This window comes from Hesperophylax consimilis, chromosome 18 (assembly GCF_061612785.1).
Source record: "Hesperophylax consimilis isolate HC1 chromosome 18, BYU_Hcon_1.0, whole genome shotgun sequence".
In the NCBI taxonomy this organism is placed as follows: domain Eukaryota; kingdom Metazoa; phylum Arthropoda; class Insecta; order Trichoptera; family Limnephilidae; genus Hesperophylax; species Hesperophylax consimilis.
The window spans coordinates 10,322,527-10,349,113 of record NC_142853.1 but is presented as its reverse complement, the minus strand read 5'-3'; the positions used below and the strand labels follow the sequence as shown (position 1 = coordinate 10,349,113).

Sequence of the window (26,587 nt, the reverse complement as noted above, 5' to 3'; positions counted from 1 at the left end):
TTTTACTTTATTTTAAGCATATTCACATCGTATAATATGGATCAGTTGTAGAAACATATACTATCACATCGAGAAACGTCTGGACGCGAAACACAAAGCTGGTTGGTTGCTGGGAAGTAAATTATGAACATTTATAAAAGTGTCTTAACTAAATACTTAAACGAAATATTCGACTCTGAAAATAGAAGATTTTTTTGCCAAATTTGGACTTCGCAAATTTGTTCATAACGTGGCGAGTAATTTGCGCTCCCATGTAAAAATGTCTATTCATTCAAAAGCAGATTTTACTTTTAAGAACTAAATGGTGATATTATAATGCGAGATGCCTATTTACTGTCAGATTGATTTATTGACGAATCACAGTCAGCTTTACCCCCTTCGTTCTTCAACAGTTGATTTTACCCCTCGCCATTATCTTCTCGTCTATTAATTCCTATGTCTGTGGTAAAAACGAAATAAGCAGCTCAAAACCACGTCTGTTCTCTGAGGCAAACTGCAGGCAAATTCAAACTGCTTAAAATACATCGCTAACTTTGACGAGCCTTAGTCGTGTTAGCTAAAAATAGAACGCTGCGAGTCGAAACCGGCGAGCGTCACTCGGGATAGCAGAAATTGGAAAGCATTTAGCGTGCGAGCGTGACTCGTTCAAAAGCATGAAGCGGTTAATACACAAAAAATAAATAAATAGCACTTGGTTTCAACTTATACGACAAGAAATATCTATTTATATCAGGGGAGATGGTAAAAGACGCATTAGTGTTCCATTTTTTCTCAATCAAAGTTAAGTTTGAAGGTTAGGAAATATGTATAAATTATTAAAATAACTCAAACTAACACCCTAAAAACCTATTTTGTGCATGTTTACTTCCACCCCCGACTTAACTAGTTGTCTCCACTAGATATTTAAATTGAAATCAAGTGTTGTTTTTGTAAAGACCCTTTGCGTGCAGCGGAATTCGACAAGTTTCACATGACATTTTTTAGTTAAGATGGGCACCATTTATAAGTTTTTACCAAAAATAATGATCTATTGTGAATAAATTATATTTTAATATTAATTTGTTTGTCAGGGCTTACCAAGTTTAATCAAAATGTAATATTATGTAAGTATAAAAAAATTAGATTTAACTAGATTGAAATAATATTTCGGAATACAGGTTAGGAGTATTGTTTTTAGTGTAACTGTCAGTTAGTAGATTTCACGGAGGGCCATACATCAATTGCTTTGAAAGTTATTGTCGCAGTAATATTTACGGCAATAATATCATGTCTGAGATAGAATAAACTAGAAGGGTATTGAAAAAATTTAAAAAGTTAAAAAAATGTACAAAAAAACTGGGCTACAGTTATTTGTTGTTGTTGTTTACTCAGCAAGTACTTTACATCATTTATGTATTATATTTGGATGAGATACGAAGCGAAAAAATTGGTTCCACTTTTTTCCATTTTTTTTAAAAGTTTTAATATATTTTAAAATAGTCATAAAAAACTTTTCGTTTTTTTTTTTGCGAAATTTTAAAAACTCCGTAAATATTGCGATTTATTTACAAAACTAGAATTAAATTTCAGTAGTAAGAAAATAAAAATAACTAAATCTGAAAAAAAATTAAAATTAAAAAACGTGCGTCTCTGAAGCGGTTATCTTATTAGTTATATGGTTATCTTCAAAATAAATATTAACACTATTGAAATAAATAAAAAAAATCACTTGTGTACAGAACGTAATTTGGCCACAAACAAAAAGGTACACAATTTTCATGAAAAAGGAAATTCTGAACATCTGCTGGACGTAAAAGCAACATGCGCTATTGTTTCTCTATCTGCATAGACAGACTGAGCCACAGCAATGGGTGGCGGGGTACAACTAGTAAATTGTTTGATAATTCAATTAATTGGGACAGTTCTTCAACTAAAGGGCTACTCTAATCTAGTCTATTGAGATTTTCCAATACAAGACACAGTAAATTTGTATGTAACATTTACTCACATCAAGGGAACCAGGGAAGAGTTTAAGTTGACCACTTTAGTCAGGATATCCTCCAGAACGGTGAGGGTAGGAGAAGAACTGCTGTCGTCCTGGCTCTTGCAAACAATCACTGCATTGAGGATCGGAGTTATCCAAGTACTGAACAAGTTCTCCATCGAAGACTCTTTGGAATACTCAGTCATTAGGGTGTCAAAGGCGTAAGATACCTGAAATAAAATATATAAATTAATATACATGAAGATGAGCTGAATGACAGAAAGGTAAAATTTAGAAGTTTTGGGTAATGCATTAACAAAATGTTTTGAATTTGAATCAGACGCGGCCCGTGACTGTAATTACCAGCAGTGCATTTCACTTTTAAAATGTACCTAGTCTGTAATTTAGGTGGAGCAAATTAATGAATGGGAACACCTACTGCAATTCATTCTATCTTCTAAGTTATATTTGTAAAATAACTGATTAAATAATACAAAATTATCTTGAAAATAAAAGACACTCAATTCATTGTTGAAAATATAGCGAAACCGTTTGATTTCACCGCGAACGAGTTCCAATGTGTTAATGTTGTTGCGTTAACATTGAACATTAGTATTTCTAAGCGAATCCATTCCAAACGCATTGGATTACGCATGATCAAAGTGATGCAAAATTCACTCGTCGTCAAAGCACTTCGATAATGCACGGATGGGTTATGTATCTGCACTGCTCTAACACGTAATTTGACGTTAAGAGTGTAATCTGTCTCGCTCATGTCACCGTTTCGGCTACTTCGGGCTGTCTCGATACCGCCCGACGCTGTTTTAGTAGTATGGTAAAAGTTGGTTCTGTGCATATCGGGGTATGCACGCCCGCTTGCTCTTGCGTGGGATTTTTTACTAGAAGATAGCTCAAATAATGACCTGACGGGAATTACGAATTTTTTACATCGATCACTGGGGCACAGATGTCGTTGTAATTTGTTATGTGGAGATTGAAGACAAGCAGTGCAATGCACAAATGCACGTACCAAGGAACCGCCTCTGATTTGAATACAGTTGACATTTTTAGTGACCAGACTACATCTCCTAACTGCCGGAGCCACAGTACTATGGCAAAAGGAGTATGTCATGAAGCTGAAAGGAGTGAGGATGGGAAGGAGATAGAGATGGAAAAGAGAACTGTTCTGACCTTATGCGCCGCATAATATTTATATGTATCACATTTTTTAGTAAGGCTGTTAGTCTTTAAACAAGCAAAGTTAGATGTTACATTAAATGTAAATAGTGGTCTTTCTCAAGGGTGACCACTTTGCTGGCTTTTGTGCGTCATCCCTGCTACAACATGACATATTTAAGAACCCATAAAAACCTTTTCTTAAAAATTTCCACCACACAGCATCCCCCAAGATGACACGAGGTCCTGAGAGAAACATAAGAATGTGAAGAATACATATATCCATACCTTGGTATTTGTTTCCAATAACATACTACGCAATAATAACAATAATATCTTTATTGTAAAAATGCAGTTATATGTTGAGGTTTCTCAAAACCTGCCTCACTAGGCTAGTATAATACCCATGAATACCACCCTGAATGGTTTGGTTAAATCTTATATACAAAATAAATAATAAACTCATACATACAAATACAGATTTCATTAAAACGTCCCAAGTGCACACACACTTTACACGGCAACATGATAACTTAAACACCATATATACTCACTATGGCAAGCAATCCATTGGTTACGAGGGGGGCAACATATATAATTGCCTTCCAGACAACAATAAAAATTAAAAAAAGTGATGGTACATTAAAAAAAAAATGTTCACTTTTATGCTCAATCAGCAAAAGTGAAAGTGAATAATATTGTTATGTTATGTATTTATGTGTAATGTAATTTTTAAATGATTTTTTTTTTGTTATTTCTAGTAAACAAGTGAAAATATAATTTTCTTTTATCCGGAATAAAAAACTTTAAAAAAACAATAACTTCGAATTTGGGTGAGTGCACCGGTATAAACCCTATCATTACTTTTGATCCAAATTTTTACATTATCTTTGAAATTTTTTTATGCTATCTGAAAGATTATTGAAAAGTATTGTGTGTACTTTAAAAAAAATTATTAAACATAGTTATTTATGAATATATCAGAAGTATATTCAGTGAATTCGCTTAATGTTAAAAATTCATTGTAAGTTCGTGAAATGCATCAAAATGATTAAAACAAAAAAAATTAGCATTTCCTATTCTACTTTCATAAGCAAAAAGGCAGCTAGGAATTTGCAAAACTCACTGTATATTCATATGTACGAAACCTTTCACCTATTATGGTAAAAAGTATATCAGATCGTTTATGACTGCAGTATTGGTGAGCTATGAATTATGACAATATGAGTCAAGCAACAAACAAGCCTCAATCATAACATTCAAAATAATTAACTAAATAAAAGGGGTCTAGATTCTCAATCAAGCAAAATGGCACAATATACACCGGAAGAAGCCATCACTCTTCATAAATAAATATTATCTTTAATTCATTTGTATGGCAATTGATAATATTATGACTGATGCAAATAATTAAGTTGGGAGAATAGATTTTGTGGGTACAAAAAATCTATGGACTTGTATGCTCGCTATACAGGGTGTCCGGAAACTCGTAGTACAAGCGGGAAACTGGTGAATCTACATCACATTTGGAGTCGATTTTGTAGTATTTTTTTTTTATTTGAGCTTCCTTTATCGAGTAAATCGAGTTAGAAGTTGATTTTTTTATTTTTTTTTTTAATCAAATTCTTATTAATTATTACTGAAGATCAAAGTACCCAACTAATTAAAACTATTTGAAGGTAAAACAAATGAAGAAACTCGGATTTGAAGCATTATTTTGAAATTACCCTTCATTTAATCCGGTGTAATCATAAAATATTTCTGCTCTGCAGGGTTAAAACATCTGTTGTTCAACCCTAAACACCAGAAAAAACTTTAACCCTAAAATAGCCGAAAAATATTTTTTTTTGTTTGTTTTTTTTTTTTTTTTGTGAAAATGCTCAAATCAAAAAACTTTATGTTTATTTGGGTTCCCCATGTGGTGTAGATTCTCCAGTTTCCCGCTTGTACTACGAGTTTCCGGACACCGTGTATTGTTTTTTTTTCCTTTGGCTGAGTGCAAAATTAACTGGGTCAAGCTATAGTTCCTCCTTTGGCCTGCTGCAGAGATAAGTATGTCAAACTGTACACATGTTTATTGCTAGCTATATAATTAATAATTTAATTGGGTAAATTACAGAACTTAGATAGAAGATATCCATTAATATTGGAATGTACTCGTACTTACATTGTTCTATTATTTTTGGTAATTATTCGTGATCTCCGGCCACGGCTAATTTGAAATATTTTTTTAATTAAACCTTTTGATTTACCTTAACTATTATAAAAGGAAACTGATTGCATTTTAATTTTTAGTTATGTAAAATGAAAATTCGCTTTCGTTGTATGGGATGACAGCCACAATAATTTCTGTCGATGACATTTGATGGTATGTACACAGTACACAGTTGATGGTATTCCTGATACCGTATGAGTGGCTAGAATTTTTACCTTTTACCATTGCCCTTGAGGTGTTTTTGCACAAAAACGGCGCTATACAAGTCATCCAAGTATTATTATTATTATTATGCAAATTAGGTAGGTACTATTTTGGCCGAACTTGAAAAATAAAATAAAGGTATTTAGGCATGTTTTATAAATAAAGAAATATTTAAAAAAAAAGGTTAGGTTATTATAGGTTAGGTAAGGTAAGGACAGGATAGGATATGTCAGGTTAGGTTATGTTAAGTTAAGGTCAGGTTAGGATAGGATAAGTTAGGTTAGGTTTGTTTAGGTTTGGTTAAATAAAATAATAATAATACCAAACTAAATAATTTGTGCTTTTTAGGTAGGCACTATTTTGTCGTAATATTAAATTAAATTATATATATTTTTTTAAATTTACATTAATCAATTGTCTCTAGCCACTTATGTAGAAACAGGAATACCAATTGACAGAAATTATTTGAAATGGTTGTCATCCCCTACAACGAAAGTGAATTTTCATTTTACATAATTTATAAATTTCCCAAATGCAGTCGGTTTCCTTTTATAATAATTAAGGTGAATCAAAAGGTTTTATTTAAAAAATATTTCGTATTAGCAGTTGCCAGCAATCCCGAATATTTACATTATTTTTAAAGTGCCATAGACAAAATCAAAGTAGTCAATTTAACAGATGAAATGATTATTGGCGGGAAAACAGAGCTTGGGATTTGGTAGGGAAAAAAGTGCAAGGTTGGGAGAGAAATCATGTTATAATTATTTTCATCAAAAAAACTTTGCACTGTAAGCATACGATAACATAATAGTACAGAAAGCACATAAAAACTAATATTTAAAAGAGTTTTGCCTACATTAGCTGGTACAATGACATTGTCGATTGCGGAGAGTAACTCTTCCACAAGGTTTGGGATTTTGTCGAGCAGATAGACACATCCGTATTCCGATCCAAGAGTTGCCAGCCCCTTGTATTTCGAATGACGGTCATTTGGTAGCAACATAACCGAAGAAAATACTTCGTTCGATAACTGCGTGTTTCCTAAAATGATAAAAATGTTACACTTGTATTTAGTTTTTCAAATATTTTCATCAAAGAGCCAAATTATAATTAATTCAAGCAGCTTTATCGATCAAAATATGCAGGACACAGATAGAGTTATGATAAGGCATTCTTAAAAAAAAATATCTTTTATAAGGGTAGGGTTATGGGTAACTTTTCTCAAGCTTTTTGGCCGTGCTCTTTCACCGGGGATATAGTTAAAGCAGGAGCGTGCGTTGCTCTATGACCAAAGATAGACTGTGTGTGGTTCTTCAAGTTCGGCTTATTGTTGCAGCCAACTGTATAAATTTAATGAACCACAAATTTTTAGAAATTCGACGTATCAATTTTTTTTCTATTGATAGAAATAGATCTTAAAAAATGTATTTATTTCAGGGTAGCAGTATTGCACACAACTGAATCTTAGGCAACCTAATATGTACTTCAAGTATCATATGCGGAAATTTCACTGGTAATCGGCCAGTAAACATGTAATTAAACATACTAATTTCAGTTGTCGGTGCGTGCGTGATGTGAAATATTCCTGAGTAATGCATAACATTATTCAAGTTCAATGAACTTTTAATTTAAAAAAATGGAACTGATAAGTATTAAATCGTATCAGACGAGCGATAGGTACCAATTTTTTAAATTCATTAATAACTTTTAAATGTTTGACAGATGCTTAGATCAATTAATAGAGTGAAGATACTTTACTGAGACAATGCGCGTGGTTTCACTGAACTAGGTCCAGTGAACATACTTTAGCGGGCCGTTCAGATAGCTATTTTATCTGTACAAACATATTTTTTGAACAGTTATCCTTTTCATAAGCGGTCCTACATGTTTTGTTCAATTAATGTGAATATAACGTGTCATGTATTTTTGTAAGGTCGTTTGACAGATGTCTTAATTTTTCAAGTTTACTAACATTTAAAAGCTAAAATTCTCCTATTGAGTGTCACAAATCCTACAATTATAATTTCCAGTGATTTTTCACAGGTCTGAGCAAGTTTTTCATAAAATAAATAAATTTGGAAGTGTGTAGGGTGATTATTACCTTTTTTTTCTAATGTGACGGATAGCTTCACAATGTTGGTAAGGATTTGAGTTGCCAGGTGTCGCACACTATCCACATAATACTCCAAGTGAGACCAGACAAAGTTCAAAAGGTCCGCAGCTGCTTTGATGGCAATATTCACATCTTGAACTTTATACAGCAACCGAGATAGAGACAGCATCGTCCTGGCAACACCGAGGATAATTATAGTGTCAACCGATAACCTAAAACAGAATAGAATCGATTACATATTAAATTTATATCAGTGACTCGATATTTTTTGGACTTAATTTTTGACATTCATTTTTATCACTAATAACCTGTGTGGCAGGGTGGTAAGCTACTTTGATCTGGACCCAGATGTCTAAGGTTCAAAACCCAACTTGGGAAATAAATATTTTTTTAAATTTTAAATATTTGTTTTGCTTAACCAGTCGAACGATGACTACCTATATTTAAGTCTTAGGTCTTAGACGATTTTATTGAATTTATTTAAATTTTGGCAAACAGCTAAGATGTTCAATCGCTGGCTTGATTCATTTTGATTACTCAACGGCATTTATGCCAGCCTTCCAAAATATCAAATTGATAAACTTCAATCAGTGTTTAATTCAGCAGCACGGCTCATAACTGGGGTTTCTAAATATTGGCACATTTCAGAACACCTTCGTAACCATCACTGGCTCAAGTGAAGCTTTCTCTCAATCCTGAGAAAAAGTTCAATTAAATCCTGTATCTAAATTTCGCTAACAAACAATTAGTTAATGTTAACTAAGTGTTCTTCTCAAGTGACGTACCAAGTAAGTATGGTACTGTATATTATCTCCATATATAGTTAGTAATAACATAGATCATTGTAGAAATGTGTTACATTGTCTATTATAATATTATATTGTCTATGCCGAGATTACATTGTCTATTGTATTATGCTGTCTATGTCGAGATTCCGGTCTGTAGATCTCTCTCCAGGGGGGTATAACTCCGAGAAAAAAGTGGGTCAGAAAAAAAGACACGGTAATCTCTATGGGTGACTTGTGACGTATATTTTCCACAAACCAATACGAACTTCATGCATGTTTATAGGCCGCTGTCATTGGCCGATTTTAGGCTAGCCAATGGGTTGGCTCCGAATGACAATTATATTGTCTATGGTTACGCCTTTTTTATAGTTTCTATCCTAGTCGATGGTGAGTATGTGTAGTAGTGATGTATATTTTTCAGTTACAGACTTTTATCTATGGCAAACATTAGGACCCATGGGCTCAGTACTAAAAACCCGAAGATATTGATCTAGTGAGTGGTTCATTTATGTCTCTCTCTGACCGACAGCCGGCAACTCAACATGTCAAATGTCAATCTTGTATCACGCTATTAAGAATAAAGCCTTATCTATTTAATCTGGATGACTATTATTTAATAAAAAAAAAGATCCAGAAAAACATGGTGTCAGAAGTGGGATATAAAAATATTATATATTTGTACAGCGCCCTTGAGGTGATTTTGCACAAAAACGGCACTATAAAAATCATCCAAATATTATTTTTTATCTATTTCTGATAGATGGCAGTAGTCGTCCTTTCCTGTATTTATTCACAGATTTTATTTAATAAACAACACGGTAGCAAATGTCAGCAGTTTAAATTAGTTTTGTAATATTGGTTGAAGGCAATGGCGTTTAAAAATCTCGTGGATGCTTATTTTATCTAAATTCTGTTGGGCTAGTTGTGCATATCAATTCCATAGGAAGTTTATTCCAAGCCTTAGGGCTGGATACTCCGAATGTACAATCACCAAACTTACTGTTCGGATTATGCTTAGACTCTTTCAACCTTCCAATTCGAGATGATGGCGCTGATTTAAGAGTTGACTGCCTTAGACCAGTATTTTACGGAATTTATAGCTCACAGATATAGAGTGCAGTGGCGGCTCGGCATTAATAATGCCATTTTTTAAATATTAAAACTCAAAACACACCCAAAAGTCACGAGTTGCCACTGATAGGGTGGCACCATTTCGTTGATAGCTTTAAACACCATCCAGCATAACTTGTGCTGGATCCTTTCAGGACACTTCAGCCAGTGAAGATTTCGGAGGTGTTCCGAAATGTGCGAATACTTGGGTACCCCAGTGGTTAGCCTTGCTACGGCATTGAACACTGATATAGTTTTCAGTTTGGTATTTACGAAGATTTGTATAGATGCCGTTGCAGTAGTCAAGACTTGATCTTACATGAGTTCACAAGTACTTAAGTTGCCTTTGTTGGAAGGTTCCTACGAATTGATCTCTTTTGTTTAGACAGCTGACTAGGAGCATGATTTTTTACGTTAACATTTTTGTTTAAGAAATTTTATGTGTTCTTCGGGTAGTAAGATTTCAGTACACAATCCGGTCGCCACCATCGAAGAAGTGATTGAGCCGCCACTGATCCTAGCTCAAAAATCCTAATCTGTGCGGTTTTAATATTAATTCCCCTAGAGTGATTCGCAACAAAGAAACAGATATAATTGTTATCATTCTAGGATAATTTTTAGTCTGATATTTATGATTGAAAATTGATGCGTCAACATGAAAACGTACAAAATTTTTACATTTTTGGTAGGTATATAAATTTTTTTTTTCGAAGAAAATTTCTTCTGAAAGCTTATCACTTTGTGATGGCATTATTTATAATATTAAAACGTGTTTTAATGTAAAGTATATTGTAAAACACATTATTATTCTTCTGTAAGTAAGAATAGTAATGTTGTTGTTTCCATTTGAATTGTGCTCTATTGAAAAACTATGTAAACATGTTCATAAGTATCCAGTAATAAGTATAATAATGGACTATTTCTGTAAACAAACATACAAATTTCACGCTTTTATGAATTTAATGATTTTTTTATGGGATAAACAATGAAATATAGGCGATAAATTTGATTTAAACACAGTAAACAGTTTATATGTTTCCGTATTAACAATTAGAGGTAAGATTTTTTAAATACTGTTCATATGTTTCGGTATTAATAATTGGAGGTATGATTATTTGAATGAGGGTAAGTAAATTCAAAACCGAACGCTCCACCGCTCGAGTAGATAAAGACTGATATATATATTTTTTTCAAAATTTTTTTTAAAAAGAAAGACAAACATTCCCGGGTTGCAAATAGCCTGAATAAAATAATATGTAATGCAGCTCATTTGCTAGAAATCAAAAACCTCGACCATAATTTTTATTTGATTTAATTTATTTCAGTTCACGCTTTACTTGTGTTTTATTACTTTTATTGTTGCTACTAAAGGTTTTTACTATGTTTGGTGACCAGATATAAAGTCAGTCTTGTGTGCTACCATCACATAATTAAATTACAATTTATCTAACTGACTACCACGCCGTCTGCAGGAGTAGGCAGAGAGGACGGACCGCCCAACAACTCAGTCTTGGCACACACTCCTTGCTTCATTCACATTCATATATAGTATCATAAATCCTCTGCTATTATTCTGACTCTTAAATCATATTGAAGAAGAAGATCACACTAAGAAATCTAAACGAAAAATGAAACAGAATAATGTTCCATTTAGATTTCTTAGTATTATTTTCTTCTTCAATTTTATATTACATTGATGGATATAGCTTTCAAAATAAGTTAAAGAAAGTTGTTTTTTAAATAACAATTTATCTTCCAATAAATACTGTAAAATAATATGTACTTACTCTTTACTCAGTTCTACGAGCTTCGAACACAAAAATATTAATGCGGGAACACCGCTAACAGATTTTGTGGCAATATCTTCAATGTCTACAATATTTACAATGGCACTGCACACATAGACTTTAGCTGTTTCAGAGTCAAGCATATTGTATTCTGTGTTCAGGAGGTGGTTAGAATCATTCTCGATGCCGTAAACATTCTGTAAAAGCTGTAATCAGAAAAAAAGCATCGATGAATTGGTCTGTAAATCATTTAGGTATAGACAAATTAGTGCATAGACTTCTGTAAATCATTTAGATATTGACAAATTAGTGCGTAGACTTCTGTAAATCATTTAGGTATCGACAAATTAGTGCGTAGACTTTGAATGGCCAGTTTTAAGGACAATACAATGCTGTTTGGTCCCAGCTCTGGACCAACTGTCCTAGCGTGAACATTAGTTTGGAAGGCAGGACAATGAACCAAGACACTGTGTCCCAGAGATAGACATACAAGCTATCTCCGCAGGATAGTGTCTTACCCCCACCACCGCGCCCAGCCATGTAGTCGGCGTGTTAACGCGTTTTGACAAGACAGTAACAGTCAGTCACTCCGCGCATATGTATCTTGGTTCTCAGTGCTCGGATACCGTATTTCGCCTTAAAAATGTAGCGTAAATGGAACACAACAATACATCTTGGTATAAAAGACCGATAAAGACAATATTTTTTTGCGAACTCGCTTGTAACGCGCGTCGTCGTATATCCATTTTGACAGCGTTCCGTGTTTGAACTATGCAAAATAATTGTATTGTCCCATTCTCCTGCCTTGCGCAATCGAGGCTGTTCACAGAGTAGGGATAGGACACTACTGTATTGTGTTCTATATTGTCCTCTAGTTATCCTGACATTATGCTACAGAGGTTTGTTAATTAATAAAAATAATATTGTGTCGTAATCTTATTTAAAACATATATACATAATTTATGTGCATACCGTCCACGGGTCTAAACTGAATGGAGACAGTGGGACAATAGCATTCTAATTGGGGTATGTTTTGAGTCTGGAAAGATTGAGAAGTACCTAGTTATTACGATCTGGTCACTAAATATGGTTATAGCTATTTCAAGCAACGTTTCGATTCTGAATAGTGGTCTTTCACCCAGGCGGTTTCTACGAAGAACCACAATGAAATATGCCGCATATTACTTATCCTTTACAATATAATCTATCCCATCACACGGCACTTTGAACACAATGTATGTGTTTTAGCGAAACTTCATGAATGTGTGACAGTTGCATTAATAAGGTTAATAAAATAATAATCTTACAATAATCCACGAGTCCAATCCAAATCTCAATCTAGAAATTATAACCAGAACTATTGAGGCAAGTCCTTTGGTATCCATTGGTAATTCAAAGTGATTCTGTAGAAATATACAAATAGAAGAAAACTCCCTCCAAAATTCTTCATTTAGAGTGTCCGAAGGAACCACCTCACATTTTTTCAAAATGGATATAAATACTCGGCATGCGTTGTGAATAAAGTTGTACAATTCCAACTTTTCAGTCGGCGACATCTTAATACTGTCAGCCCTGTAAAAAATATTGAGAAGAAATTAGTGTCATATTATTTCCATAGTTAAAAATATAATACGGTACAATTTTTTTTAGAACCTTTTCAAGGCAATCTATCACATCACACATTGACGCAATGTATGTGTTTTAGTGTAATTTCATGGATCACATATGCGATAGCCAGGTAGATTAGAATAAACTTGGTGGAAGGAGTGTTGAGTGTTTTCAGTTTGGAAGTATGTATAGATTGATTGTTTTAAATTTTTGTATTTATGAAGAATTAATATTGAATTGTTTATTGAAACAACTTTTCTTTAACTTTTGAAGGCTATACCAATGTAATACGTATATCAATGAAGAAGAAGCTAATACTAGCAAATCTAAACAAAACATGCAACAAAACAAGACACAGAAAATAAAAAAAATAACGGTCACAACTAGGAATCGAACCCAGGGTCTCTTGTTTTACTGGAACAGCGTCTTAACCACTCAACATTGGCACCTAGTTATTAAACGTCATATGTATTTGTCGATCTCATATTTTAAAATCAGAGTTAACAATATTATCTTGCAAGATTTTTTCCCCATATTATATAAGTCCCAATGGTCATTAATGTCATTATTGCAGCAACAGTTGTATTAACCTAGATATTTCTGACAGAAAAATCTGTGCAGATTTCTTGACACCATGCTCACCATGGAAGAGTTTTTGCTGCTTCAAACAAAAGGATTTCTGTTTTACAGTAAAAATTTAATAAGGCAGCTACTAACAGGAGATAATATTATAAAATACCTCAATTTCTCAATAAAAGCCATCAATGCAGCCTTGATGAAGACCAGGATATGGTCCAAGGATCCCTGGACACCTGCCACACCCGGGGCGAAATTCTCAAAGCAACTGTTGATGGTATTGGACAGAGTGTTGACGGAACCAAAATCATTCAAACTGGTAATAGAGGTAACTGCCTCCAAAATCTCCTTGGATAGTGTTACTTCAATATTTTGGTGTTGATCCTTTCTGTTTGACAAAATCCTGAAACATGAAAAAGATAATAGAGAAATATATAGTTGAAAATATTTTCCTAAAATCACTAATTAAAACCCAAAAAGCTATAGTGAAAATTATTCTGAAAATCCCTCAAATTAACAAATACAGACCAAAACCAGTAACCAAAACCACTCAACTGTAATAAAAAACACCATGTAACATATTTATAATTATTTTCATTCAATACTACATAATATCTCTATTTGTAAGAAAAAAGGAAGATAGTAAAACATTTATTATTATAACTTACAACTATAGACATATTGCTACGCCACACATTTAGTATTGATAGATTAAAATGTAATAAATTAAATACAAGTCATATTACATTTATTCATCTCATCCAATGAATTATATCAGAGGTAAGAGTTGGAGTAACAAACCTTGCGCAAGTATTCTTCAATGGGTGCTTCAGAGGGGCTTCGAGAAAAATCGCAACAAACAATTGAATAACATTTCCAGAACTATCTAAATGTCCATCATCAAGAATCTTTGCAGCATTTCTAATGAATTCCAGCTGTTGGGTAACGTTTTGAGCTTCAACTAAATCATTCAGATTATTTATTTTCGATCCTGGGGAAGAAAGAGGTGTAATAGTAAGTTTTGCTTTAAAGCTGAGGTTATGTTTATCAATAATTTGGTTGAGTTAATACGTCAGAAATAATAACTTACCAAAACGCTGACTTGCCGAATAACTCAGATTAAATAAAGGAATCTTCGATTCAATCTTCTTCGAGTTATTGTTTCCATTATTGGATATTCTGAGCGAAAGTCCATTCATTTTTAAAATGTTTTATGAATACAGTGATATAATATTATTAAAACAACAAACAGAAAGCTATTTTCTAAATCCTATTAAAATATTTATACTAAAAATCGCAACACACTGATCATTGCAGTATTAAAACACAATAATAACATAATATCAAACAAGAAGTGACATACTTTAACCATGTGTCAAAATAAAAACTTTTGACAAGTGTACATTTTCGTAATTTTCTATGGTCTATCCGTCACAAGGAGAAAACAAAATATGCATACTATGCCTCGAAATCAATGTCTATCCCAATTTTTATTGTTGGATTTTATGTTGAAAGTAATTTTAAATAAGTACTCGATATTTCATTTGCTGTTTATTTTGGAAATAGAACCAAACCGATGTTCTTCCGAACGAAACATCTGATTCCGAAATTTTCTGACAGATGTCAGCTGAGCGAGTACGGGAAGGTTGCGTTCCGTGTTCTCACTGATGTTCTTTGTTCTGTTAGACCAGTGAAAAGTATAAAATCAAGTGTCGCGGCCCCGATTAGGCCATTCTTTCCATTGCTTTGGCAAGTAAAAGGGTTTGATTAGTGTTTGGAGACAGTAATAAATCAGAACGCCACAGTTCTGATTTGTAAATATGGAGTTTTTACATTTATTATGGACGTTTATTTTTACTGTCCAAGCGGCAAATTGTGTGCTTTTTACCCAGCCGGAGCAGATACATTTGGCGTTTGGCGGTAAGATCCAAGATTTACGTATTTACCGATTTATTTTTTAGAATTAGCCATCTTTTAGCGCTTTTTTTAAAGGTAATTTCCGAGGTTCTTTGTTCTTTTGCGTCGTATCTAAAATAATTCAAAAAACGATTTGTGCCTCCATAAAGATGCTCATAGTAAAAAACCTTTCTTTGTCTATTTTATAGCGGTACTTTCTATTTTCCTATCTCATTAATCTTATCTTAGTTTAGGAAACTGATATTAATTATGTTTTATTGTCGAAATAATATTGATTAATTAGAATTTTAAAAACAAGTTCGAAAGAAAATGAGATAGGGCGCAATTCTAATTTCCAATTATATTCTAAATAATACTCACTTATTTGATATTCCTAGGGTACCTACCAATCTATATATTTTTTTATTATTCTTACATAGTTTAACAATCACCATAGTTCAGCAAATAAAAACATGCACAATTATGTTAGTAAAACGAATTATTTTTTCAATAATTTCCAGAATAAGTCAATCTTGTAAAGTCTTATAACGAGCATGCGAAGACTGACTAAATTTGCTCCTTATAGCCATTACTTGTGACATCTGAAAAAGTTAAAAAAAATCTTATTTAACTACCTACCTCTACTATGAATTTATTCGTCAATAATATATTTTAAAAAAATCACTCTTATTGATAAAATTTATTGTCAATGATTGTTTTAAAGATATTGCTTTCATTTTCAGACCCAATAATCTATTAACCCCTAGAATACCTAACAATCTATTAACCCCTAGAGTATTTTTGGGAGATATTTCTCCCAGCCTGACACGGACTCATAAAATTCATGCTATCTCATTTTGTATTGAGATATATTCAGTGACAATCTGCGATTTAGGTTAAAACAGCCTAAGCGAAATCTGAAAACTAAGTTTGGTGATTGTGCGTTCGTAGTATCCGGCCCTAAGGCTTGCAATAAACTTCCTATGGAATTGATATGCATACACTAGCCCAACAGAATTTAGATCCAAACTAAAAACTAACTTTTTCAGACACTCATTTCCACAACTTCGTCATTCTATTAAAATATTTCTATTTTTTCCTTTTTGTTATACTGTAATTCTTGATACCCACAAATAAATTCTCTTGAAGTTCCCTTCAACTACCCATGATAAAGTCAAAGTGCTATTGATACTACCAATGGACAATATCAGTGGGAACATAACATGTCAATCTCTGTTAAATTGTTGGGAGATTAATTATCTTTATCTATTGACACACTTCGGCCGGGAAAGGTAGTTCTACCTGTTCGGTCGATTGATGCTTAACACCGGGAACGGTAGTTTTTAACTTTTGCGCCGGCCTCATTTCAATGGCAGAAAAGACGGAATTATTGAATGTTTTTAAATTAATATTATATACAAATCTCTTTGTAAAGGTCCTAACTATATGTACATAATTATGGAATGTTATCGCAAGTCTTCTTTTTATATTTATCTTCGTGCCTTTCGTTTACATCGGTATTTCAAAAAATACCCACCAGAAATGTGTTAATTTAATTAATTTATTAATCTAAACGCCCTGACGAGCTTTTATACTATTCATATTTTATATGATTTACTGCATAATTCAGTGCCAACAGAAGGTTTTTATTTTTAAAACGAATACAAAATAAATAACCAAAAACTTAAAAATTAAGATAATACATGGTACATATAATATTCCATTTAGATGTGCATAATATAAGAAAAGAGACAAAATAAATAAACCAGTTTCAAAAGTGCAGATGGCATACAGGTTGATAATACGTAATATACAAGTAACAAAATTATTCACTTTCACTTTTGTTGATTGAGCATAAAAGTGAAGTTTTTCTTTTTGATGTACCTACACTTTTTTAATATTTAATGTTGTCTCTAAGACAATTATTCAACTCTATTTAATTCGATTCTAATTTGACTCACGGAAAAACCTTAATTCCATGTTACCTGTTTGCACCTATACCTACAGAGTGTTGTTTTCTATTTTGATTTTAATTATCATTGGGCAAAACCTAAAACATGTTCAATATAATAATAATAGTCGTAAGTCACCAGATATAAGTTTTAGATGTAAGTCAGTAAGTATAAGTCTTGGTCATTAGTTACTAGATATTTATTTATTTAGTGATAATACATTACAAAATAATAACAATAATATTTATAATACATAATTCCCAGTGAGTTTAAAAAAAAAACTAATTTCGTGAAAGACAACAAAAATAAAATGAAAGAAACTTATTTTTGCAAAAGAAAACCAATTTGAAAGGGAGTTCAATGAACAGTGTACATAGATTTTAAAACAGACTAGACAGACTTAACACGGTTAAATGGAAAATATTTCATAAATACATTAAAAGAAATAAACACAGAAGTTCTTTTGGAGTTCAATAAAAATAACTTGTTAATAAAACTGCTGAGGAAATAGCTTTTCAGAGCTTTTGCCAAAGTTTTTTGTTCGCTGCTGGAAGTTTTAGGTTACTGGGTAATGTGTTGTATTGCTTAAGTCACTAGTTATTACGAATCCTAGTCGTAAGCCAGCTGTATTTATTATTCCATACATATATTTGTACAGCGCCCTTGAGGTGATTTTTCACAAAAACGGCGCTATATAAATCAGCCAAATATTATTATTATATGATCTAAACCACAGACATAGGAATTAATAGACGAGAAGATAATGGCGAGGGGTAAAATCAACTGTTGAAGAACGAAGGGAGTAAGGCTGACTGTGATTCGTCAATAAATCAATCTGACAGTAAATAGGCATCTCGCATTATAATATCACCATTTACTTCTTAAAAGTAAAATCTGCTTTTGAATGAATAGACATTTTTATATGGGAGCGCAAATTACTCGCCACGTTATGAACAAATTTGCGAAGTCCAAATTCGGCAAAAAAATTCGGTTCTATTTTCAGAGTCGAATATTTCGTTTAAGTATTTAGTTAAGACACTTTTATAAATGTTCATAATTTACTTCCCAGCAACCAACCAGCTTTGTGTTTCGCGTCCAGACGTTTCTCGATGTGATAGTATATGTTTCTAAAACTGATCTATATTATACGATGTGAATATGCTTAAAATAAAGTAAAATAATGCTTATATATGGAATGTAATACGACAATTGGGTTTATTCTCTTTTTCAAATCTATTTTTACAAGTTTTCATAGTACAAGTCAACATTTTGCCGTGTTATTTCGTAAAATGAACCGATGATGCCTCGACCATAGTTGGCACAAGAATGATGACGTCACGTTTTCAAATTTCACTTGAGGCCATACGCGAGCACAGCCGGCTCCAATGGAACCGGTATGGGGAGTGGGGATAATACGCTTTTAATCACTTAGGGCAGGTCTACTAATATTCATATGTCTATGATCTAAACAGTGTTAGAAAGAGAGACCACCACGCTTACAAAAGTTTGCCAAAGACGCTCCTAAAATTTTTAAATAATTCTTAAAAGTTAAAATTCAAGTTCTATTATTATTTCATCGTAGGCCGGTTGTTCCACAGTAAGTACTTGGACAATAACAGAACTTGAATAGGACTTTAACAATACTTGCATTTTATCTTTGAAATTTGATGAATTGATCAAATTCTGTAAAACAATCCATCCATAGAATCCTAGAAGAATATTTTTCAAGGTTTGCACATTTTAATTAATTTTTTATTAACACGTAATACCCGGAGGTTCAAAATAAAACACATGCGGCGATGGTGGGTCCAGATTGACCCGGCTGAAATGATGAAATTAAAAGGCTTTTTATGCATTTTTCGTTCATATCCTTACTTTTATATGATATTATGTAATTCCTCATTAACTCATAACATAACTCATATCACATCTGCGCGGGACTGTGAGAGACAAAGACGGAAGGACAGAGCAAGAGATATGCTGTTTCGTCGGCTGCTCGAATTCAACTGAGAAGAAATGGAGTTTTTGCGTGTTTTTATACACAATTATTCTAATAACTTTTTTAAAACGTGTCCGATTTTAATCATTTTTGAGTCGAAATATGGGTAAATATTTGATGAAAGAATAGACAAAAGGAAATTAGCCTAAACTAGATATTTGCGGCAAAATCTTTTATTTAAAAAACACTGGGTCAAATCAGACCCATCACCGGAGTCGAGGTGTTAACAAATGAAAAAAGTGATGTGACAATAATTTTTGTAATTTCTTTGTCTGATTAAATATATTTTTTAGTTTTGTGTAAAGCGGTAATTACATTTTGCGCAATAAAACCATTGGTAAGCGACTTTAAAAACTTAACTTTTAATAATAATATTTGGATGATTTGTATAGCGCAGTTTTTGTGCAAAATCACCTCAAGGGAGCTGTACAAATATAGAATACATTTCTACAATGATCTATGTTATTATGTACTAACTATATATGGAGATAATATACAGTACAATACTTACCTGGTAGGTCACTTGAGATTAACACTTAATTAACATTAACTAATTGTTTATTAGCGAAATTTAGATACAGGATTTAGGACATAATTGGATATAACTGGACTTTCTCTCAGTATTTAGTGTTTAAATTTATTTACTTTTAATTGCATATTATTATGTCGATTTTTAACACATTGTAGTCGGGCACTTCAAACAATAGACTCTAGCCTATAGCGGGTGTTTTTCGCGATTAGCGCATAAATATATCTTTTTCCTAAAATTGACACAATTTCTAAACCAAATAATATTTTCAATTGAAATTTTCAAAGAAATCATATATGACATTTGATCATCAAAAATAAATTATAATTGCTTTGATTACATCATAATTTCACCACATTTCAAAGCTGAATATAAAAACCTGATATTAATTCAGTAAATAGCATTCAATATTCAATATTTGAAATTTCTAAGTGAAAGATGTTTATTCATATCATACAGTTATATAATAAATAATAATATATATTTGCCATGCCTGCAATTTTACAATCGCTGGATGTGTGAAATCTGATCGCGTAAATTGAACAGTGTCGCCTAAGGTCGAAGGCGCACACTCAATAACTTATATGTTTAATTGCTTCTTGTCAAAAAAGAGTCTTTTGCGGTTGCCTCGCCTAATGGAAGAGCCCATTCCACTTATGAATCATAGTATTTCACGCTGATAACAAACCCGTATAATGCCGTTTCCCGCCAAAAACCGACAGTTGACAAAAACGGCATTTGCCGTGTCCCGCAGTTGACAGACAGTCCGCGAAAAACGGCAAAGGCCGTGTCCCGACGACAATGTGTTAATAATAAAATCTGAAAGAGTCTTTCACCAACAACAAACAACAGTATTGTATTTTAAAATTTTTTACAACAGTATTTGATTAATATGTTCAAAAATAGCAAATTTATTTGAAATTGAATGTGAAGTGGGAATATTGATGACACAATATTATTTTGTAAAGGCCCGAGGGGCACAAATGTAACCTATTTTTTGTTTCATCACTTTTCATAACTTTATAGGACTTTTTATAGGTGTGTTGAATTGTCATTTTGAGGAGTTATCATTGAACTATCATCCTTATTATAACATCCCACAATTATATGAAGCTAAGCCTGAACCAAAATATCATTCGGTAATATCATTATAGTCATGAACTCACTGTTGCCATGATTGTTATAATCAAGTTCGACTGTATTTACATTTTATCATTATGATCACCTAATAATAATTCTGCATTGATTATGGAAATTTTCAACGTTGCTTACAGACAGTTCAGAAAGTATCTTTTGACGCATGTCACAAATTAGTAAAACCGCCCTTATGACCTTTTTATTCTTACGTGTACCTCAAATTTAGCGCCCTTTTTGTGCAAAATTACCTCAAAGGCGCTGTACAAACATCTAATACATTTCTACAATGTTGTATGTTATTACTAACTATAGAAATCGACAGTTTACATTTAATCAGTTTGTACATAAGTATTATATAGTAAAATAAAACCAATTATGGATTTCCTCCTTGTGAATAACTGAGACAGCATAATATGGAATAAGTTATTTAAATTTGTCAGAAAGGAATATGAATTAAAAAATTTATACAAAACAAAAGATTATATAAAACGAAAAATTTATAAAACTAAACATTTATAGCCATGGAGAGAGGTTGTAGATATAAATCAAATGATGATAGAGATATAAAAAATAGAGACATTAACATTATTCACAAACCATCAGAGAAATATTATTTTATGGACCTCTTGTATTTGGTAAGTTCGCAACTGAAAATATCGACCTTGGATAATACGCTATTGTAATTATTGCATAGTCTGTTCAGTCAAGAATTCTGCTTAGAGTTCGTTTTGCTTTGATCAACCCTGAACAGGACACAAGAGCGTCAAAGATAAAAGTTTTTTATTGTAATCTTACTTTTATATTATATTTTGACTGTGGAAATGTTCAACCCGTGCAATCTCGCACTATAAATAATATAAGTTAGTGGGAAGTTCTGATAATATGCCCATCGCCCACCATTTTACACATTGCGCAAAATGTTATAAAAAATCTAGTTTACACTAGTAAAAATATTTCTTTATGTCTATGCTTTATTAAGTAGAGATTTAGGCAGAGATTTTTAAAAACCAAGATTACCAACATAAAAATCTTATATTCTTCTTTCGTTCGAAGTCAAGTCGAATATAATTCTTCTGGTCCCCCCTACTTAAATCCACTCCAATTCCATTGAACAAAATTCTGCATAAATTTCTAAGATATATTAACTATTAATTTGATTAATTACAACTACTTGATGAAAGAGATAAAATTATCCAAAACTTTCAGATAGATAGATTGTTTTAGACTTGACTATTATTTTTAAATTTTTTAATGGAATTATAGACAGCCCTGATTTACTGAGCCTAATCACCTTCAACATACCAAATAGAACTAGTCGATCGAAAATTCTTTATAATTGCAACAACAATATCAGGACTGAGTCATTTAGATAATCGCTTGTACCTAGATTGCGCACAGTTGACAATACTTTTGCAGAAATACTACATGTGTTCAACTGCACGGAATATAGTTACAAGAAGGCTATATTAACATACCTCAATAATAATAATTTAGCTTAATATAAAACAAAGAAATTGTGACAATTTTACTATCATTATCCGTAATTTATTTTATTGTTTTGAATAGTATAATCATCCAAAAACTGTATTACTTTACTTATTTACAACATTATGTACTTTTTTATAATGTTTATTTTTTATTTATTTTTTTCGTCATCTCTAAATAGTATAAATTAAAGTCGCTATCGACGTCTGTCTGTTTGTGCGCTTAGTTTTTCTAAACTACGCTACGGATTTTGATAGGGTTTTCACTATCGTTTAGAGATTTTTTCCGGAAGGTTTATATATGATACATGCACAGTATATTAATAGGAAATAGAGGGAAATCGATGTGTTGAAATCAAGTCGTAAAAAAATATTTTCGGGCACTTAAATTGCTACATCAACAATCAAAATAATGTACCAGACAATTGTATATCTTTAAAAGTTCTACAGAAAAATCCGTGGTGGTATATCTATCTTCTAACGATAACCCCCTCGCAATGCCGAGTACACTTTGTCTAGTTTGTAATATATTGTGAAGGTAAAAATACTAAGAGAAGAGTATGTATGAGACGATGTATGAATGTGAATGAGGCAAGAAGTGTGTGCCAAGACCGAGTTGTTTGGCGGTCCGTTCTCTCTGCCTACCCCTGCGGTAAACGGCGTGATGGTTAGTTAGTTACTTACAAATACTAAATGCACATTTAACTTAATGGAACTTTATTGGTCTAGAACTTACAAATGTTTATTGTTCGTGCTTTAATGTACAACTGTTTGTTTAATAAATTAATAGATAAATAATACTAATCGTCTGCATGGGTTCTATATAATTTAAATAACAATTTTCGCTTCATGATTACCGTTTCACTAAACTATTATGTTTGTAAAGGCCCATACGGGCGTAGAATATAAATAAATAAGTAATCTATGCGACAATAATTGTATTTTAAGTGACTAAGGAATATTTTAACATAAGTTAACAGTTCTAACTCTATACTTAAAAGTAAATGAGTGAATACGTTATGTAATGAATATGTATGTGCATAAATATGTAAGTGTTTAATTGTTGTTTTTATTTTAAGCACATCTATATTATTAACCCCGTCAGGCTAATTTGTTCGCTTTTGGGAACAACTCATATATTTATCATGCTATGTATAAAAAGTCTAAGTAAAAAAAATAAATTTTAGATTATTTAATTTTTTCAAACCCTGGGACAATATCTTCACATGGTATCAAAAAAAAAATCTCAATAATATATTTCAATTTAAAATAGGCATTTGTTACTCAATCACCCAACAGAAGTAATTTGAAATCGCTCTCCTGAAAAGTTGTTTTTGACTTGTACTCTTTATGCTTTGCATGATAGATATGGTCTCACAGAAATACTGTAATGATGAGAAATATAATCTAAATGGTCTAAATAGAAAACAACACGCTTTATATTCAAATCTAGAAGTTAACCACAGAAGAATTAAAATATACACCTTTATGAAACCAAAGGTCTGAATGCAATTTGAGAAAAATGTATGAAATCACGCCATTTCTGCGCGTGACAAGAGATATGCATCTAAGCACATTATTTTACTTGCGGTCTAGCTATAGTCCAACTGCAAGATGTTTATCAATTGTCATAGTATTTACGTGGTTTATCTTTTTTCCTCAGACAATGTGAGTGACATCTTGGTGACTTGGACCACGTTCAATGTCACCCCTGACACCTTCGTGGAGTACGGTATCAACGATACTGACATGAAGCAGCTGGGCAGCTATACGCGGTTTGTGGACGGGGGTGATCAGAAACGCAACATGTACATACATCGAGTACTTCTCACCAACCTGAAACCATCCACCAAGTATTGTAAGTACATCAACTTACCCCATTATTCGACTTACCCCGTTATTACTTACAACTTATCCTGTTCTTCAGCTTCTCATTATTAAACTTAACACGTTGATTGACTAGCCTCGATATTCAACATCTCTGCTATTCAAGATACCCCGTTATTGAACTTATCCTGTTCATCAGCTTACCCCATTATTAAACTTACCACGTTAATGACTAGCGTCGATATTCAACTTACGTGTTTTTACGATTACGATTTTTCAAGATACCCTGTTATTCAACTTACCCAGTTATTCAAGATATTCCATTATTCAACTTTTCCTGTTATTTAACTTACTCTGTTATTCAAATTACCTTGTTATTCAACTTACTCTGTTATTCAAATTACCTTGTTATTCAACTTACCCTGTTATTCAACTTCCGTAAATTTATGTTTCAATCCATCAAAATTGAATGTTATATGTCAATCATTGGACAATAATTGACACTCGCAATGTTTGTTTTACAGTTGGTATCATTCTTAATAACAAATATAATTTATAAAAACGATATTAGACAATGCACAAGGAATGTAAATAAAAATTACACACTGATGCATTTTAAAATTGAGCCCTTATTCAGAAAAACAGCATTATCGAAATGTGCAGATCTATTCAAATTACGCGCCATATGTCCATCTACGTTCACAGTAAAAATCTCAACAAAAGATGGCAATACAAGGTGACAGCCGCTGATGAAAGTCAAGACAAGTCGACCATTACTTAATTGAAACTGACAGTTTGTACAGTCGGCATTTTGCATATTTATCGTTTAATAATTGTGGAATTTTTAATTTTTGAATTTTATTTAAAGTTTTTTTAGAAAAACGAAAAAAACTGGAATTGGGAGATATATTTTATTGACTAGTCAATATAAATGTTGTTTATTCCATCACTTTTAATTATTCTAGACACAAATAGACCTATGTAGGTATAAATATTCTGCTCTTTTTTATTTTTGTTTTGAATCTTTTAAATTCAATTATCCATGACGGGATTCTTATTTTCGGTGAAAAATATTAACTATGTATTTTGTTTTATGTTTTTGTTGAAACTTAGTTTATCTTTATTTATTTTTTATTTTTTAGTATTTACATTGATACAAATAGCTTGTAAATTATTATGTAAAAGCCCACTAGGACCAAAAATGATAACCATAATATTATATTCATTGTGATCGAGTTTAATTTGTACAACTCCACTTTAATTTTATGTTTTTGGAACAGCAAGATTTACATGAAAAATGCCTTGAGCACTGGAGATTACTGTAAAATTGGTTTTCGATTCGCAAATTCATACCTCTAAAAATTGATAAGGAAACAAATACACTTCTTACTGTCGTTTCAAGCTAATGCATTTACCTATATATGATGGTTTATCTTATTATGTTTGTAGGTTTTATAAAAAAAAATCAAAAAATAATTATGTAGTTGAAATGTTTCTAGTCAGAAATCGTTGTATTTATTGGTGACCGGATAAATCATCAAAATGATAATTCATCACATCTTTAAAAAGTTATATAAAGTCATGGAAAGTGATGAAATTTTTTTTTTATTAACTGGGTTAAGTAGGTTAGGTTAGGTTAGGTTTAAATTATTATTTTTTCATCGTTTCTAATGGCTTTATATCACTTTTTAAGAAATGTAGCATTAATTATTGAAAAAATAGCTATAATGTAGCGTTTTCATAGCGTTTATAGCTAAATAGGAATGTCAAGGAATCGGTAAGAGGGGAGAGACAATTAAATTAGCAAAATCACTTGAAACATGTTTATTGTATTATTGATTGAAACTCAACATGGCACATGTTTCTACAGTAGTGTGTCATGTTCGTTCTACGATCTGTCAATACAAGATTATAGAGACTAAAAAATCTTTCTGCGTCAACTTTTTGGCAAAGAATTAACAATTTCAGGGAAGTTATTAATATATTTTATGGTTAAATTTGCTTCATTATTTTTTTATCTGGATTCCAGTTCTTCCCGAAGCATCATCAGTTGCTGCCGTTGTTGTAAATTCTGGTCGTTGCTGGCTTTAATACCATCTTTGAATTTTTTATTATTCAGTTTTAATTTAATGGGCCTACATTTATTTAACAGAACTTGAATAGAACTTTCACAGAACCTGAAAATTAACTTCTAAATTTGTTGAATTGTTCAAATTCTGTGAA

General features: G+C 32.1%; 2 protein-coding genes across 3 annotated transcripts in view; one reads left to right on the top strand and one right to left on the bottom strand.

Annotated features, from left to right (window-relative positions):
* The window catches only part of THADA (Thyroid adenoma-associated protein homolog), a 51,877-nt gene extending 36,961 nt beyond the window's left edge, over window positions 1-14,916 (bottom strand). Inside the window, exons 1-8 of the mRNA XM_089642200.1 lie at window positions 14,631-14,916; window positions 14,342-14,531; window positions 13,704-13,943; window positions 12,664-12,928; window positions 11,357-11,562; window positions 7,660-7,883; window positions 6,415-6,599; window positions 1,988-2,193 (exon numbers count right to left, since the gene is read on the bottom strand). Coding sequence (XP_089498326.1) covers window positions 1,988-2,193; window positions 6,415-6,599; window positions 7,660-7,883; window positions 11,357-11,562; window positions 12,664-12,928; window positions 13,704-13,943; window positions 14,342-14,531; window positions 14,631-14,739 — 1,625 coding nt within the window. The 5' untranslated portion in view covers window positions 14,740-14,916. The remainder of the gene's footprint in view (window positions 1-1,987; window positions 2,194-6,414; window positions 6,600-7,659; window positions 7,884-11,356; window positions 11,563-12,663; window positions 12,929-13,703; window positions 13,944-14,341; window positions 14,532-14,630) is intronic.
* Window positions 14,917-15,172: 256 nt separating this feature from the next.
* LOC149415338 (acid phosphatase type 7) overlaps window positions 15,173-26,587 on the top strand; it is a 45,020-nt gene continuing 33,605 nt past the window's right edge. For both annotated transcript variants that reach the window (XM_089642546.1, XM_089642545.1), the window contains exons 1-2: window positions 15,173-15,460; window positions 24,201-24,395. In XM_089642546.1, coding sequence (XP_089498672.1) covers window positions 15,361-15,460; window positions 24,201-24,395 — 295 coding nt within the window. In that variant the 5' untranslated portion in view covers window positions 15,173-15,360. The remainder of the gene's footprint in view (window positions 15,461-24,200; window positions 24,396-26,587) is intronic.